A 16,646-nucleotide genomic window follows, 5' to 3' on the forward strand; every position below is an offset into this window, starting at 1 on the left:
GGCATATGGACAAGAGGAACTATACAAGCTCCTATCTTGTGTTTGCATACACAGATACTCTGAAAAGCATTTATATTTACTGGTTTGAGATGAAGAAAAGGACAGACTTTAGAATTAACCTGAAATGAGTGCAATATTCTTAACCTAACTTCTTCCTACAGGACATAACCATTGGTGTTCATCTGCTTCTGAACATGCAGTATATATAAAAATAATAACATCTCAGCACCCCCTGGTTTATAGCTTGTTGCTTCCAGAACTGATGGAGTACAAGGCCTCTTCAAAGTCCACCATCAAGCACAAGGGATTAAAAACTGTCTAGTCACCATACTAAGAATCAGTCAATTTCTTCTTCTGAATAAAGGTACTCCAGACTGCCAAAAGCCAGTCTTAAGCTTAAAAAAATTCTATTTGAAATCTCTGCATAAATGACCTTAAAAGTTCCCTAATGCCAACCATCCCTCTTAGTCTGTTTTGTGTGGATGGGTCAGTCTCCTCTAGGCAACCATGCCAGCTCTTCCTGACGTGAAATCCATTCACTTCAATAAAACCTAGAGGAGGAGGTTACTAGTCTTCTCTCAAGCCATTATCTATAACATCTGAAATAGTGGCAACTAGACACTTACTTATGAACTCTTCTGGTAAACTAAAATTAGATGGAGATTGACTTACCTGATGCACACAGTCTAAAAACTGTAAGAAAACAGGAGCAAATCCACTACCCTGACAATTGAGAGTCAGATTACTACGTTGACTGAATTTATGACCAAATGAGAGCCATTCTTTTTCCACCAGCATTCGGAAGCCTTCAAGTGTCCTATAGAAGGGATCACTGAGTAACTGCACGAGAGATACTACCTAGATCACAAGACAGGATACACTGTGTTAAGAGTGACAGAATTTAGGAGAACACTTTAGTCAATGAATATAAATATTCCATAAGCTGTTTATAGTTCAAGGAAACAAAAGCCTTCATATGAACTCAATTACAAGTATTTTACAACATACATTAAGTATTTTTATAAAACAAACCAAATACTATCTCACATGAAAAAGCTTCAATTAAATTGAGACTTTACGATATCTGTAAAAGCCAAACTTGAGCAACTATAGAATTTGGAAGTCATTATAATGCTTACCACGTTTAAATTACATTTGAAATAAAACCACTTTCTTTAATTAAATAAGGATAATAAATGTTTACAAAATAGTATCTGCTACCTCAGCAAATAAAGTGTTAAATAATTGGCCCTCAGGGTGACTTTAGGGTTTCTGCAGTGTTGCCATGTTATGGTGCTCATCCGCCAACTTCAGCTTTTTTTAATAGACAGCATCTCAGGAGACTTTAAAATGGAGCACAGACTTCTTTCACTTCCAGCTACATATGTCCCCTTCTCTATGCTTCATTGTTTGACAATAATTCCAATAATTATGTTAACATGCTTTTGTAGGTTTGTTTACCTGGTATCAGGATGCTGGCTGCACATGAAGTTTTTATTTACTAGAATTATGGACATCTGTTTATCTTCTGAATTATGAAGCAACTACATGGACACAATGCATCCATTAAATGAGGCAGTGGGTCTTCATTCCCCTAATTTACAGTTTGTTTCAGAAAGTTATCTGTTGTGGTGATCTGTCCTTGCAGCAGGTGTTAGAGTCACTTTGGCACAAATTTAGTTTTCTCCTTGTGTGTGGTCTCTTAACTTCATTTATGGAAAGTGAATGGCAAGAGAAAGAATTCCTCTCCTTCCCTCCTGTGTTTAAAGTGTACTATGTTTACATAGATAAATGAACAGTTGTGGCAACTTTCAGCTTTCATTCTTATATATGGTCAGGTGCAGGAATGCAGATTTTATACCTAAGCCGTAGAACTGTAAGTCCATCAGGACCTTTGGAACAAATTCATTTTAAGGATGTCTGTCATGGTATAAATTGCAAATGAATGCAAGGATTCATGCATTCTAGTTTCTTCTCTGCTGCCACAACACAGATTTATTAATGTTAAACCAAATTATCGGTCACTTATGTGAAAAAGTATTGCCTGGTGTTTTTTCTTAATATTTAGCTATTTCAAGGTTTTAATAGCAGCTTACTTGTGCAGTAATATCCCAGCCATCTTCCAAACAAATCATAACAGAAGAACCATTTTCCAGGAGCTCAGAGATGATCACACCCAATTGCATTATCCTGTGAAGCTATAAAGTATTATAAATAAGTAAAGTATAAATTTCTAGATATTATCAATAAATAGAATCTTTTCATATTTTATGTTAAAATACGTATTCTGAAATCTTCATATAGCACAGAGAAATGCTGTGGGATGCAACAGGTTAGAAAGCTACAAAATGTAACAGTCTCAGGATTTTCATCCAAACTACGACAAAACTAAGCAAAAATTTGAAGATAGGAACTTAAAACTATTAAAACCAACGAGTACTGCAGTAAAATAGCTGTCATAAAAAGGAGAATGGGAACAACACAGTTGACAGATTTATTGTAGAGAAATTCCATCCTGGGCTTAACACTAAAATCGTTTCCTGTGAAATGTTAAGGTTCCATAAAGTCACTGAATACTTTGATGGGAGAACCCATGTAAGATATTTACAAGGTATTTCTAATGCTCAATCCCATGGAAGTTGGAAATTAATGAACTGAATAATAATAGCAACATCAACAAAAACCCACAAACCGAAACCCAAACACATAAAAATCCTATTTCTATAATCTGGAAATAGTTTAGATAGATTAAACAGTGTTTCTTATACTTGGGCAGACTGGCTAAAACATATGGAAAGAGGACACATTCATTATTTGCATTCTAATATTCATTATGCAGTGATACTAAAATTCCTTGAGCAGGTGGTTTAGTTAATTTCTCTGTGAAGGGTTACTGACTTGAACGAGATTGATTCAAACATGATAGGTCTAAGCAGGACAAAAAATTTAGGTGAATTTGACCAATTTTATCTTACTATGAGACTTCACATTACTATTACTAAAAGGAAAAGCTATATGATGTTTCTACCATTTTTGTCATACTACGACAGCATTCTTGGTAAACAACATAATAGACAATATGTAAGCAATTCAGTTTTTTACAGTAGAATGAAACTGCTGTTTGCAGAGCACTGAATACAATGCAACCAAGAGCAGCAGTAGGAAAGACGAAAGCCTGAAAGAAGGGAGAAAACAGTATAGGAAAAGATGGCAAGAGACATCTAAGATCATTTATGCAGGGGGGAAAAAGTAAGTTCAGAAAGTACAGAAGGCACAGGAAAGTGACTCAGGGAGAACAAAATTAAATTGGAGAAAGTAAGAGGAAAAAAGATCAATCAGACAACAGTTAAAACCTAGAAAATTCATCCTGCTTTAGGGCAGTCTGATTTTTTCCTCTTAAAAAAAGCCCAATCCTATGAATATTACCATGGAAATTGTGATGGAAAACACTTAACTCCTCTGAACATTCACATAGCTATTACTTAGAAAATAAACTCATTTTCCTGTAATTTTAAATAGGAAAAGATTGAAAAGAGCACCATTTTTTAAAACCAAGCAGTTTGTTTGTTGTTCTATACTTTCTTAGGCAGTAGAATGGAAGAAAGGCTATTTTTTGCTGTCCTTAATGAAGAAACCTATATGCAATCTGATTACAGATTCAATATGAACAAAACCCCAAATCCTATTTTTATCATTTGTATTCAGAAGATAGGGCAGCACTTCAAATTTCTTATGTATTCACATCCCTATGAAGAAATATTTAGCCTATACAGTGTTAAAATCAATACTGTGTAACTTCTATTGCCCAGGAGAGGAAAGCTTAATACAATAAAAACAAAGTTCCGAAATGATAGATCTATGTTCTTTCACAGGAATAGCAGAAAATGTGTCAAATCAGTCATAAATCAACTTTATCACGTAAGTCACATGTGACTTGATGTAAACCACAGAAATGTGGTTCAAATGTCACACAGCTAGTGTGTGACATTACGATCTAGTCTTGAGCAGAGAGTGATACGCTATTACTTTTCCTCTCAAATATGCCAAAAGAACATAACTCCAATGTTATAATCTCCCCTTGATCTCTGTGCTGCTACAGGGACATGTTTATTTCATCGAAGTGACATTAATTTCATTTATTCACGCTTATCAACTTGCTCCACTACTCTGTGATTGAAAATGTTCACATGATGAGGGAGTCAAGGTTTCTTGCTCTTTCCACTTCTCCCCTACTTGAAGGACGTGGTGGCCAGACAGAGCAATGACCAGCTCCTAAGCTCTCTAAGGAGTGAGCACACCTCCAGCGAAGAAGTTAAGCCACTCCTTGCACTGTAGCACATTTCAAACAAGAGTACATTCTCTGATGCGTAATTTCCTCCTTAAGAAATCAGTATAAGAGTCTATTCTGTTTTCTTTGATTAATTGTGTTTGAGAAGAATATATTCAGCAGAGGGTTCCAAACATAACATGCACCTGTTAAAAAACATTCACTATAATTAAAATGGTTTTAGATTTACAAAGAGCTGACTTTGGCACATCCTTCTTAATTTGAATCTTGCAAAGTTACTTCTAGTCTTGCCTTTGCTTGGTTAATCTTTATGTAAGTGAATATGGGATAGGGAAGTAAAGGAACAGATTCAGAGAGAACAGATTAACACACACACAATCCCCTCTCCCCCGCAAACACTCCCCCATATCCCACAACAAGTAACAGATGCTAGCTTATTTGTTAAATACTTGTGCATATGGAAATTCAGGGTGGGAACATGTATGAAGAGTAGAATATTGATTTTAAAACCAAAAGGCTCATTTATTGTTCTATATTTTTTTCTGATTTTTAAAATATATAAAATAAGAAAAAAGCAGTTAAAATCAAGACCATAAATCTACGTAGGCAGAAAAACTGGTCATCTTTACTTGCGTACGTGTTCCATGTTACAAACCATAAATTATGTTATACAAAAATGCCTCTCACATTTGTAAATGTTATGATTGCATTAAAATAATAATGCTTATGTAATGACAGAATTGATAGAATGCAAAACAATTAAAATGAATGAAGAAGAACAGCTGGTTAGAATACAATAGCTCTCTGTCAGAAGAGCCTGAAATTTATTTTGTGTTAGCAGTACTGCATATAGATTATTAGAAGTACCTGTCATATAAATTACCTGTGGGAACCACTCGGACTCCCCAAGTGCTTTAAGAAATGTTGCCTCAGAATCCGTAGGAATAGTGCTGGGAACACAAGCTCTCATCAGCTTTTTAAAGCTTGCCTTTGTCTGTCGGATGTCACTGAATTCAACAGGAACAAATTCACAATTCAAAGCAAAATCGAGTTTGAATCCCTGTTTGAAAAGGATAACAGCAGATGTAATTTAAAAGGGAAGCATATTTTTCACTTACAGTCTCGTTAAATCTCAAAGTCTTGCCTGCTTTATTGCTAAGTATTTCAATTCCTAATTAAAAATCTGTTTAGTTAAACACCTGCCCATGATAATAAAAATCCTTAAAACACTTGCAAAATGTACCATAATAAAGTATCCACCTACTACTCATAATATCAGAATATAATGCACAGCAGTCATATGTTTAATAATAATAATAATTACAGTGATGAGTAGTAAAAAACCAAAGTCGAGTGAAAAATCTATTGAGTTCTTTATACACAACATCATGTGCTTCCTTTAAGATTTTTAAAGCAAAGTAACAATAAATAAATAAAATTTAAAATAACTGCACGGATGACATACCAACAGTGCAGGACAGATTCTAGTAGTTCAGTAAAGCAAGAAAAAAGTAACCCCTAAATCCAAAAAGAACGCCCCAAACTGCAAACTAGTTGACTCATCTAAGTGGTCACTGCACATTGAGACAGTTTTTTGTCTAAAGTACCTAGTTCAACACAGAATAGCAGTCAGGGAATAGCTGATATAATTTCCAAGAGGTATGTGAGATTTTCCTAGCAGAATTCTTCATGTTTTGTTTTACTTACTGCACTTAGAAAATGAGCAATAAGAGAGGACTTAAATTAAGAGATTAAGTTAGCTAACAGAAAAAAAAGAACTATGATGAAAAGGATAATATGGACAACATTATTAGGAAAAACAATTCTCATGTGTGACGCATCACTGAAGATCTTCATAGCAAACTTTTTCAGTTTTCTTCAGAAATTCTCTTTCTGGGATCAAACTTGCCCTGCAAATAATCTTCATTAAGTTGCTTCATAGGATGCCAAGCAAAAATGTAGGAAAGTGAAAGCTCAGATTTAGTTCTGTTTATATTTTGGCATGGTTCAAGAATAAATTCAATAGCTCAGCTAGCAAACTTGCTTTTTTAGAATGCTAAGTTGTAATAATGTATGATAAAAGCAATCGAGAAAAGTAGCACAATTTCCTTAAAATGTTATATATTTCTGTTTGTACCATCAATTTATGTGACACGATATTTAGCAGAATAAAGCAGGTCCTTATAGGAATCAACATCGGTAATGCATGCTCTGCCAAGCCCTTTATAAAATCAGCAAATTCCAAGTTAGTAGGATGCTAACAAAAGCTAGGAAAATACTTCACAACCAAAAATTAACACAATTTCTTTATACAAAAACAAAAGTTGAATTGATCTTATCGAATAGATACAAATCAGTGAGAGAAGGTTCAAAACAATCACTTAATCGCTATGTAATTTTATTTTTATATTTGCTAACACAATACACTTTTCCTTAGAAATGCCCAGAGATGACTCATCTTCTGTAAAATTATATTATTAAACAGAACAACAAAAAAAGGTGAAAACCCCGTAAACTCTAAACCAGCAATCATCCAGCATAAAGTAAGGATCCTTGAAGTATTGATTTTTAAACTATTTCCAAATTATATATATCCCACTGGACTTCAGACTGTTTCATGTTGATCTTGTCCAATGCTTGTTGTTTGTACATCCAATAGTCAGCTCTTTTCATATTCTGCTTAACAATACACACCTGTATGGTAATATATTAAAAATGTTTTAATCTATACCAAGCACTAACATATTATCCCCACCCAGTTTGTGACTGCTGATACATTAAACAACTTCCATTTTTTGCACAAGTGGTTTAAAGGGTCACTTCAAAGCAGCAGACTAAAGATGCTTCTACTACCTATCTTTAGATACATGATTGAATTCTTCACTTATCATTCATTAAGAAATCAAACAAATAGAAACGTGAATAATTGTTACTACTGGATTATGGCAATTTAATTCTATGCAATCATTTCTTCTGCATTACTCTTCCTGTATTCCTTTTCATCAAAGTGTCTCCTTTGCCAGAGCCTTCTGGGGGTTATGGTTATAAAAAAAGACTTAACAAGATGAAAAATTGATATGAATAGACCTGTTTGAAAGCTTTGGGAAGAACATTGTCCAGAAAAGCAAATTAAAATGCCAACTCAATAAAACTGAAAAATTTTGCAGGAAAATAAACAGTTTTCTTATTGTTCGAAAGAACAGTTTGTTCTAATAATGATAAATGATGTTTACTTTCAAAATTTCTGTTTAGTCTTACGTTATATTCTGATGCTTTGTTATATTAAATCAGAACACTTTGATTATAGACTTAAGAGGATATTTCTGTAAATTATCATTATTCTAATTATATTAGAAAGCAATAGAATGTCGAAAACCTAGTTAAAAATGACTACTTTGTGTACCACTGTGTAATGAAGAAACCAAAAGGAAAATGAATTTGCAATAAAATTTGCAATAAACGATAAAAGGCACAGTAAAAATGGAATAAGAACTAATACCTGTTATATAACCATCATTTAAAAATACAACTGAAAATACAAATAACATACAAAAGAACATCTGAAGTTACAAAAAGTCAAAATAGAAAAACATTTGCAAAGAATTTTGATTCACCATTCTGATACAGCATGATTCTTCCATCTCCTGATATAACATAATTTCAGAAAGAATTGAATACTGATGTATTTTCCTACTACCAATAACTGCTTTTTGAAGTAATATACTTCAAAAAATACATAATATTTTATGTATGCTCACATTTTGAATAAGAAAGTATTAAACAATTGATTTTTCAATCTTTGAATGCAGAGATTTTAAAAAAATAATCTGCAAACATTTTCTGAAAAAATGTAAAAGTACCATAATGTTTCTTAAACAACTGCATCTAAAACAATAAAATCTACCCAAAAAGGTGTATGAAACTGTAGACATCATGGTCCTCTTCATGTAATCGAATCAGGATGGACAGACTTCTGAGCTGGCCTTATTCACATCAATTTGGCTTCATGTGAGTTCAAGCGCTGCCCACAGTAACAAAGGTTTTCTCTGGTAATCGCTTTCCTGACTAACAACATTCCATTTGCTTCATAACATATTTCAACGCATCAGGAAAAATAAAATTACACTTTAAATTACCAAATAAGTCTGTTTCATGTTTCCCAAAATAGAAATCACTGAGATGACAACTCACCTGAACAACAGATGAGTAGTCAGCAGAATCAGAGTACAGTAGTATGGATTTAGATGTAATTAAGTGTGTCTCCGAAAGCAAGAACTTACAGATACAGAACTCCAGCGCTTCCCTTGGAATAGCTCTGAAGAGTCTCTGAAAGGAGCAGCCAGCTCCGCTGCTGCTAAACCAGCCCCACTCCATTTGCCTACAGTCCCATCATTCATCTTTATCCCAGCAGCTACACTGAGCAGAGCCAAACTCTGCTGCCCTTGTTGCCTGCAAAGCCAATGCAGGCAGACAGTTGAGACAGCAAAGACATGGTGACTTCTGAATATGAAGGCTTTGCTGGATGCTCTGTTGCCTAGCAATAATGTATGGCCTTCCTAGCCGTGTCTTTCCCAACTTGAGTGCTCTTACCTTGTACAAAAGCTATTCCATTCCTCTAGTCATGTTACCCATCTTTGTATCTCTTAGCTCTACTACACATCAGCACTTGACCAAAAGTGACAAATAGGGCTCTACTCGCAGAACTTTTGTGAATTTGAGCCTGATCTTTAACTGCTCTTTAAGATAATTTAGTATATTTTAATTTATGTTAACTTGGTTGTATTACATAACCACAGAGCTTGATTTCCCCCTTTCCCAGCGGCCACCAAGTTATACAGCATTAATTGTTATTCTGCTTATAGGAATAATCCTCATAAGGGTTTACACCTTTAGGACAGTTATCCATTTGCTTTATCTGTAACATTATTTACTATTTTGTAAAAACATCAGGGTTATTAAACTCAAGCCAAAGGAAAACTATGTTAACATTAAAAGAAAAAAGTGCCATTACCCGTAACTGAGATTTTTCTCCAAATATGTAGAGAGCTGCTTGTCGTCTCAAAAGCTGACTTTGCAGAAAAGTGCTGCTACTGTAGGAAGTGGTGTTATCTTTCCCTGCAAGTCTTGCACCAACGTCAATGAATGGAGTCTGAGTGTTGATAAACCGGTTGCTTGAACGAAGACTTGCCCATACACCTTCACAAAGATGAAAAATATTTTAAAACCTCTTTGTGTGAGACACTGGAGATCATAATTATTAAGGCTAAAATACAACTAGGAAAGTAGAGTGCTTAAACATGTCATTTGCATCCCTCATAGGACACAATAAACAGCAGGTAGTGGAAAGAAATATTTTCATCACAAAAATTGTCAAAAGCATCCTCCTGCATTGTCATTTAACCTAAGATACTAATCAAACCGTACAGCACTTTCTATTGGAGAGAAAATGGTTGCTAAGATATCACTAATATGATAAAATGAATCACAACTTGCAAGTAATTAACATCCATTTAAGTGTTTGGAAATGAAATTGCTAGTGTTCTTTTCAGAGATAAGGACAAAAAATTGATGCACTTCCTTGTCAAAGGCATATTGTTTTGGAAGTCTAACTAGTAAATATATTGTATAATAATGTTCTTCAAAACCAGAAATAGTATCACTTAAAATTCCATTATCTAGAATTCTTTTGTTCCTTTTGCCTTACACAATGTAGTGTAATAATAGTATCAACCATATCGTATTATAATGAAAAATGTATACAAGGATGATCAATTCAAATATTACGTTTCAGGATAAAGTACTTCATATTTACTCTTGAAATGCCATGATTAAAATGCAGAATGCCATGAATTTTAGTTTTTAATTGTCCCTGTCTAATGGACAATTAGAAATGAAACTGAATTTAAGGAGGTTATTTTTTTAATCGGTGTTTCATGACTATATTCTAGCAGATGTGAATACAGTACAGTTGTGTGAGTAGAGAGAAGGATGCCCAGAAGATCCTAGAAGTTTAGTCTGGCAGTTAAGATAGCCATTACTCTGGCAGAAGGGAATGGTACAGAAATCTCAAAGCTAGCAACAGCATGAGGTGGAAACAGTGCAGTGTGACATGGAACCACAGACTTGCATTTGAAAGCAGCACAGCAATATCTGAATGACATTGTACCAACCTAATAACCTGTGGCTCTCAACAGCAATTTTAGTTTGCATGTTGTGTGTGCCTTGCTGATGCAGCTGTATTGTCATTTCCAGAGGAGGCAATTCCTACAGCACACAAACATGCGCTGATCTGATCATGCTTAACCAAGTTTTGTGATTTCAACATAAGTTAAATACTGATAAACCAGATTGCCAAGGCCTGTTTAGCACTAGCAGAAGAAAAGACAAGTAGTAAATATTTTTCTGTTCCTTAGGTCTTAGTTAGTAACAATGATTTTGTGAGACTGTTTTTGTGTGTCCAATGTGAGGTATGTGAAAGGTACTTGATTTTCAGAATATAAACAGCACTACTTTAAAATCAAATCCCTTAAAGTATACTACATTTGGCATTCAAATGGCAGTGTGAAATTCTTTAACCCAATATGCAGTAAATCAGATTTTCAGAAGACAATCCTGTCCATAGATCTGTGAAGCAAGATATAAAAAAATGGCACCAGAAATACCTCGTAGTAGAGGAAATTTAGATACTGCAGTACCCCACCCCCCCACCCCCTTCAGGAAAATCCAATAATATGTATAGTTAACATTTCTTGCATAGAAGTAGAAGAGCTGCAGAAAACAGTCAAATTCCACTGAGGTAGCTCAACCAGCAAAATAATTTTATTCTATTTTTTAGAAGCAGGATAATGTTTCTATTAAAGAAAAACTCTATACGGTAATCCTCGACTGGGACCTGTCTGTACAGTTTAGTTTGTCTGTCTGCCTGTCTGCTAGTCTTAGATGTGAGCAAACAAACAGGAGTAATTGAGAATGGTTGGCTAGGAGCATATGAATTGGTAACAGTTCTAAACAATTTCCACTTCAAAGACAGCCAGTTTTATAAATACCTCACATAGTAAAGTAATATGTGTAGTATAAACTTTTGTTCCACATCCCAACTACTACAGCTGAAATAATAAAGACTTCAGCAAGCAGAAATCACAGCAAGCATTTAATACGAGAAAAAAATTCTTGTTAATTTAGTATGAAAAAATGCTAGCTCCAACACAGACAACTGTCCCCAAAGATGATACATACAAAAATAGACAGTGTCACCTTCTAACATTTTACAAATGCAGGCCATCATTAGTGCCTGTAGCACATCAAAAGTAACAAAACTGGTTACAAATACATGCAGATGAACATGTTTACCAGTGACGGATAACAGTGATTAAAAGACACAATTATATTCCTATTCTAATTCTGCCTAATATCTTATTTTTTGTTAGCAGTATCTAGCTTTCATTATTTGGCATAAACCATATTATTATGACTTTCTAATTTGGCAGAAATCAAATTTTTCCTGTTCACTTCAATTAAGAATAATTTTGGAAAGAACGTTCATTGACTAGGTAACAGTATTCTTAGCTATTTTCTAAAGCAGTAGGAGTACTAAGTGCTCTTTTGAAGAATTAATTTTTTTAATTTTTAAAATTTTCACACACAAAATTTTCTACATATCACTCCACATTAGATCATAAAATTATTAAAGAAAACATGGTGAAGTGTGTGACTAATCACTGTCACTGCATCATACATTCAATGGCCAACCGCCCCCCCCGACAGGAAACAAAACCACAACACTGAACTAAAACACCAAAATTTTGTTAATGCAGAATCAGGGCTTTCTGTCAGTATCACTTTAGCATGTATTAACATATTGTAGTAGTTATGGAGATGGTAGAAAAGAATGTGCTTTCAGGACACAGAATACAGTACCTTGATGGACTCTTCCCTTAGTTGCTGATTTGGAATTTGAATGAGTGAAACATTTATCTCTGTACCCAAGCACTGGTAGATAACAGTTAAGACAGAAGGAGGAGGAATGGAATGCACATTGCAGCGAGACACATTGCAGGAGAAAAGAAAAGGGTTACTTATTAATTTCCAAAGATCTAGTATAAATTGAATTTCTTTATAGCACATGATTTATCAGACAGCACAAATCTTAGTCATCACAAGACAAAACATCAATCAAGCCAGAAAACCAATATAAAATGGGAAGGAAGTACCCATTTATCAAAAAGGAGTAATTTTCATTGTCATTGCAATAGTTTCAAATATGTAGCACAGCCATCGTGTTTTTCCATAATTACAATACCAAAGGAAATGTAACAATTAAATCATTCTGCTGAATACTTTATTGAAAGCTTCTATCCAGCTGAAAGTTAGCTTAATTAAAAATCCCAGCCTTAGTGCTTTTTTAAAAAACTGTTTTAGTCTATTTTAGGTACATAATTTGATGGACCTCAAAATCAAATCAGAGTGCAAGATTCTAGGAATATGAAGGAGAAAGAAATCGCCATTTTTAGACTGCCTGCATAAGTCTGTTTTTTCAGCTGACCAAAAACCTGTATTTTTGGTCCCGCATACAGTCTCGTGACACTACTTCACATGTGAAATAAAACTAGCTGTGAAAAAGCAGTAAAAAACTTTGCAATAATAAATCATGTGAATCAATTTGAGAACAACAATTTTAGCAATTCTATATCCTTTGTGTATTTTAGCGTTTCTTCTAAACAAATTGGGTTAGCTAATCTAAAAACCCTAGTGTTTACTTCTCTACAGGGAGATGCTCCCTTTCCCTGGTCTCTCTTACCCTGTCAACTTCTCACCTTCACTAGGGCTCCCATTGCACTTGTCAAACATTCTTATGTTTCAGCAAAGTCCTCATGTATCCTGCTGAACTGTGAATAGACTGCAGACACTGGGCTGTAATTACACCTTTCAGATATATAGAGCAGGTGTGGCGTGAATCCAGCGAGACACAAGATAACTTCTCTGCCCTCTTCCTGATTACAGCTGAAATTTATCCAAGAGACTTCAATGTCCAACAAAACAACACGTCTGTGACTTAATACTGCCTTGACTCCTGTTTTCTTCACTGAGTAGCAACAAACTCATCCTATTGCACTTACCACAAACTCTAATCCCAGAAACCAGCAACAGTTATTTCAGTAATTCTTCTATCTTCAAAAGACAAATTCCATGCAGTCAACCAGCAAGCTTTCCCTTACTTATCTGGAGCACCTTCACTGCCCCTCAGCACCGCTTTGCTGTTGGCATTTTTGTCCCAACACGAGGGGATGGAATACAACCTGTCTGCTGCCAACTACCCAGCATTTTCACTACTTCACAGTACAAAGACAGGCTGGGCACAGCCACCAATTCATCTAACAATTCCAGACACTATTAACTCCTGTTCTCTAAGGTCCCTAGCCATTTTACCTATCAAATTAAAATCACTATGTTTTTTCATCTCTATGTACTACAATAACAAGACAGTCAACAGAGAACATAAACAGAACTTTTAGATATAAAATATGCACATACTATGATTAATGAAAATGCACAGAATTTTCCATTTTTTGGTGATCACCATTTACCTGCCCTTCCTCTCTTCCCTTCTGCTACAATTCTCACACAACTTCTCTATACAGCTCTGAGTATTTTCCTTTCTTTCCTTTCTCCCTCCCTCCTGCCTTCTTCCTTCCTTCATTTCTCTAATCCCGTCCATCTCTTTTGGAAGTTTTTCTCTACAAAATTGTTTTATTCTTCCCTATATGAAGCTACAGTTTTTCTACCACACAATAATTTAGGTTGGAATGGACCTCAGCAGGTCAAAGTAAGTCTAACTAATTTTAGATGAGGTATTGAAAAGGAAGAAAAGCAACTTTTAGATGCTTAGCAATAATTGTAGGAGGAGCCTTCAGAGATAAAAGGTAATAAATGAAATACAAAATGCTCCCTTTTGGGAAATAGATTCATCCTTATCCTAACATATATTTAAGGAATTTGATGCACTAATTTACGCATGTATTGCACATAAAAAATGATAACAATTTCATCAGACTAGAAGAGTAAAAGTAGTTGGAATCCACTTAACAGAATGAAAGCTTCTTGTAGAAATGAAACTGAGAAGCCCCTGTACCCAAGAATAACTATTTCCAAAGAACGCACTTTATCTCCCTACTACTTATGCCCAGCCACATAACTCCCTCCTTTACCTAGGGTAAAATTATTCAGATAGATTATTTGTATCTTTATGAAGCATCAGCTAATCTTCAGCCAAATGCCAGAATGATCTGTAATTGGAGATTCTAAATTGCATTCAATCCTAATATAAAATATGCATTTTCAGGCCATACATTTTAGACAAATTAAAAATATGGATGAATCAATCACAAAGTATTTAGAAACATAATTCCTAATTGAGTGCTTAATTTTCCACTAATTTCCAGCATGAAACAAGCTTTAGTTCAATGGTAAGTACAGGATTTAAACAGAAATTAGATACTTAAATAATGTTATGGACTAAGGCTAATCTGTAATCTGTATTTTGTTGTTTGAGAGAGTAATGAATCGGTAAGCAGTGTCATTATTTTTATTTCACTAACACTTTGTTATCATTTATTATTTCAAATAATAGACTTTGAGCTAGTCTTACTAACCTCCTCGAGCAAAGCTATTGGATAGATTTACATCCAAATGTCCTGGCACTACCTGTTTAAATACAGTAGACATTCTTGAAGCCCTCCTTTCAGTGCCTAAAGTCAGCCAGAAAGAGAATAGAAGATTAAAAAACTACAGTGTTACTCAGACTAACACTTAACATAACTGATAAAATGTCCTTTTTCACGCAATACAGCTAATTCTTGCCAATTTTGTACTTCAGATTTATTTTTTAAGTCAGATGTATACATTGGCAACAGTATGGAGATGTTAGATACAGCTAAGCAATCGACATATTTTACAATAAATGAAGCAAAGCATGCACACTTTGGGAATGGTGTTATTTTACAAGAAAAGCCACTGTTTGGCTATATTAGGCCAATTACCACTAACTGAATAAGACAAGACAGACACAGTTTCAAGTCACATACTCCTCTTTCTAAGACATTGGGGTTACCTTCACGTAAACCTTACCAGGTTTCATCACATAACAACTGAAATAAAACATGGATTCATTGCTTCATGCTTCCACAGAGGCTTAGCTCAAATAGTGTATTTTGAAAGAGTTTTCACTGCAAGTAACGCTCTACTTGGAAATGACATTAAAATCCTATTATGAGTATGTAAAACAGATGAAAATGCCTATATAACTTTCTTTGCTGCTGCAGCTAAATAGTGTATCTGCTCATGTAGAACCTGAGCTTGCAATCTCATATTTTCTCATTATATGCAATAAAGTAGTATTTTGCATTCTCTTCAATTTGGCAGTCTCTTATTCAATATATGGTTTTCAATACACTTAATGTTATAAAAGACTTTGAAGTGCATCTTTGCTTTTGATTCTGTTATATAATTCTTGCATTTGATATAAAAAAAGCCTAGAAAGTTTTGGCATTTTGATATTCTGGAGAACTTTTATTTTATTTGTTCCAGAATTGTAATAAATTACTAATGCCTCAAGACTGGCCATCATACTCAATTGAATTTAATCAAAAACTATGACCCACAGGTGGATAATCATTTACTGTCAGATTAAGAATACTGAAAAATATTTTGGGAAAGATTATAGACATCCTTTACATACAGAAAAAACATTCACAGAAACTAAGAGTGAACAAGCTATCTAGAAAGTGTAACAATAAAGAAACAATAGAATTCATAAGGGACATTGAACTAACACCAAATCAGAGAAAACTCACTTTTCAACTTAACCATAGAAAAGAAACCAAAGAAACCAAAGAAAAATATAAACCAATTTTACCTGGAGACAGAGCAATTGTTGGTCTAACAGTGAGAGTATTACTGCCATTCATTTTGCTGTGGACGGATATCACATTCAGTAAGGCTTGTAAATATTTTTCCTGTTCTATACTGCTTGAAGATTCTAAAGAAGCAGGAGCTAGAGCCACAAGAAGAATGGAATACATTAAAATATAAGTACATTTATAAACAAATAGAATAGCAAAATAAAAAAGCTTATTATGTAAAGCAGAGATTGAAAATGTCATGGTTTGTCTATCAAAGGTTCAAAAGCCATTCATTTGATGACAAAGAACGCTCAGATATTCATCACCCGGCTGCAGAGCAGCACCCAGCAATGTTCTCTTGCACTCCACTCCACAAAGCTAAACTTCTGAAAGAGTCTTTTACCTCATGGTCCCTGCTTAAAACATTCATCATTAGCCAGTGATCAATCAATAAAACCAGA

The 16,646-nt window shown here is 34.5% G+C and overlaps 1 protein-coding gene across 7 annotated transcripts in view; it reads right to left on the bottom strand.

Annotated features, from left to right (window-relative positions):
- The window catches only part of SBF2 (SET binding factor 2), a 331,511-nt gene that overhangs the window by 24,431 nt on the left and 290,434 nt on the right, over positions 1 to 16,646 (bottom strand). For 5 of the 7 annotated variants that reach the window (XM_049821080.1, XM_049821081.1, XM_049821079.1 and 2 more), the window contains 7 exons: positions 16,200 to 16,337; positions 14,938 to 15,033; positions 12,206 to 12,277; positions 9,300 to 9,484; positions 5,172 to 5,348; positions 2,097 to 2,198; positions 673 to 858 (listed from right to left, as the gene is read on the bottom strand). In XM_049821080.1, the coding sequence (XP_049677037.1) occupies positions 673 to 858; positions 2,097 to 2,198; positions 5,172 to 5,348; positions 9,300 to 9,484; positions 12,206 to 12,277; positions 14,938 to 15,033; positions 16,200 to 16,337 (956 nt within the window). The remainder of the gene's footprint in view (positions 1 to 672; positions 859 to 2,096; positions 2,199 to 5,171; positions 5,349 to 9,299; positions 9,485 to 12,205; positions 12,278 to 14,937; positions 15,034 to 16,199; positions 16,338 to 16,646) is intronic. The other 2 variants (XM_049821083.1, XM_049821085.1) reach the window with 2 other exon arrangements.

Source organism: Accipiter gentilis, chromosome 17 (genome assembly GCF_929443795.1).
Source record: "Accipiter gentilis chromosome 17, bAccGen1.1, whole genome shotgun sequence".
Taxonomy (NCBI): domain Eukaryota; kingdom Metazoa; phylum Chordata; class Aves; order Accipitriformes; family Accipitridae; genus Astur; species Astur gentilis.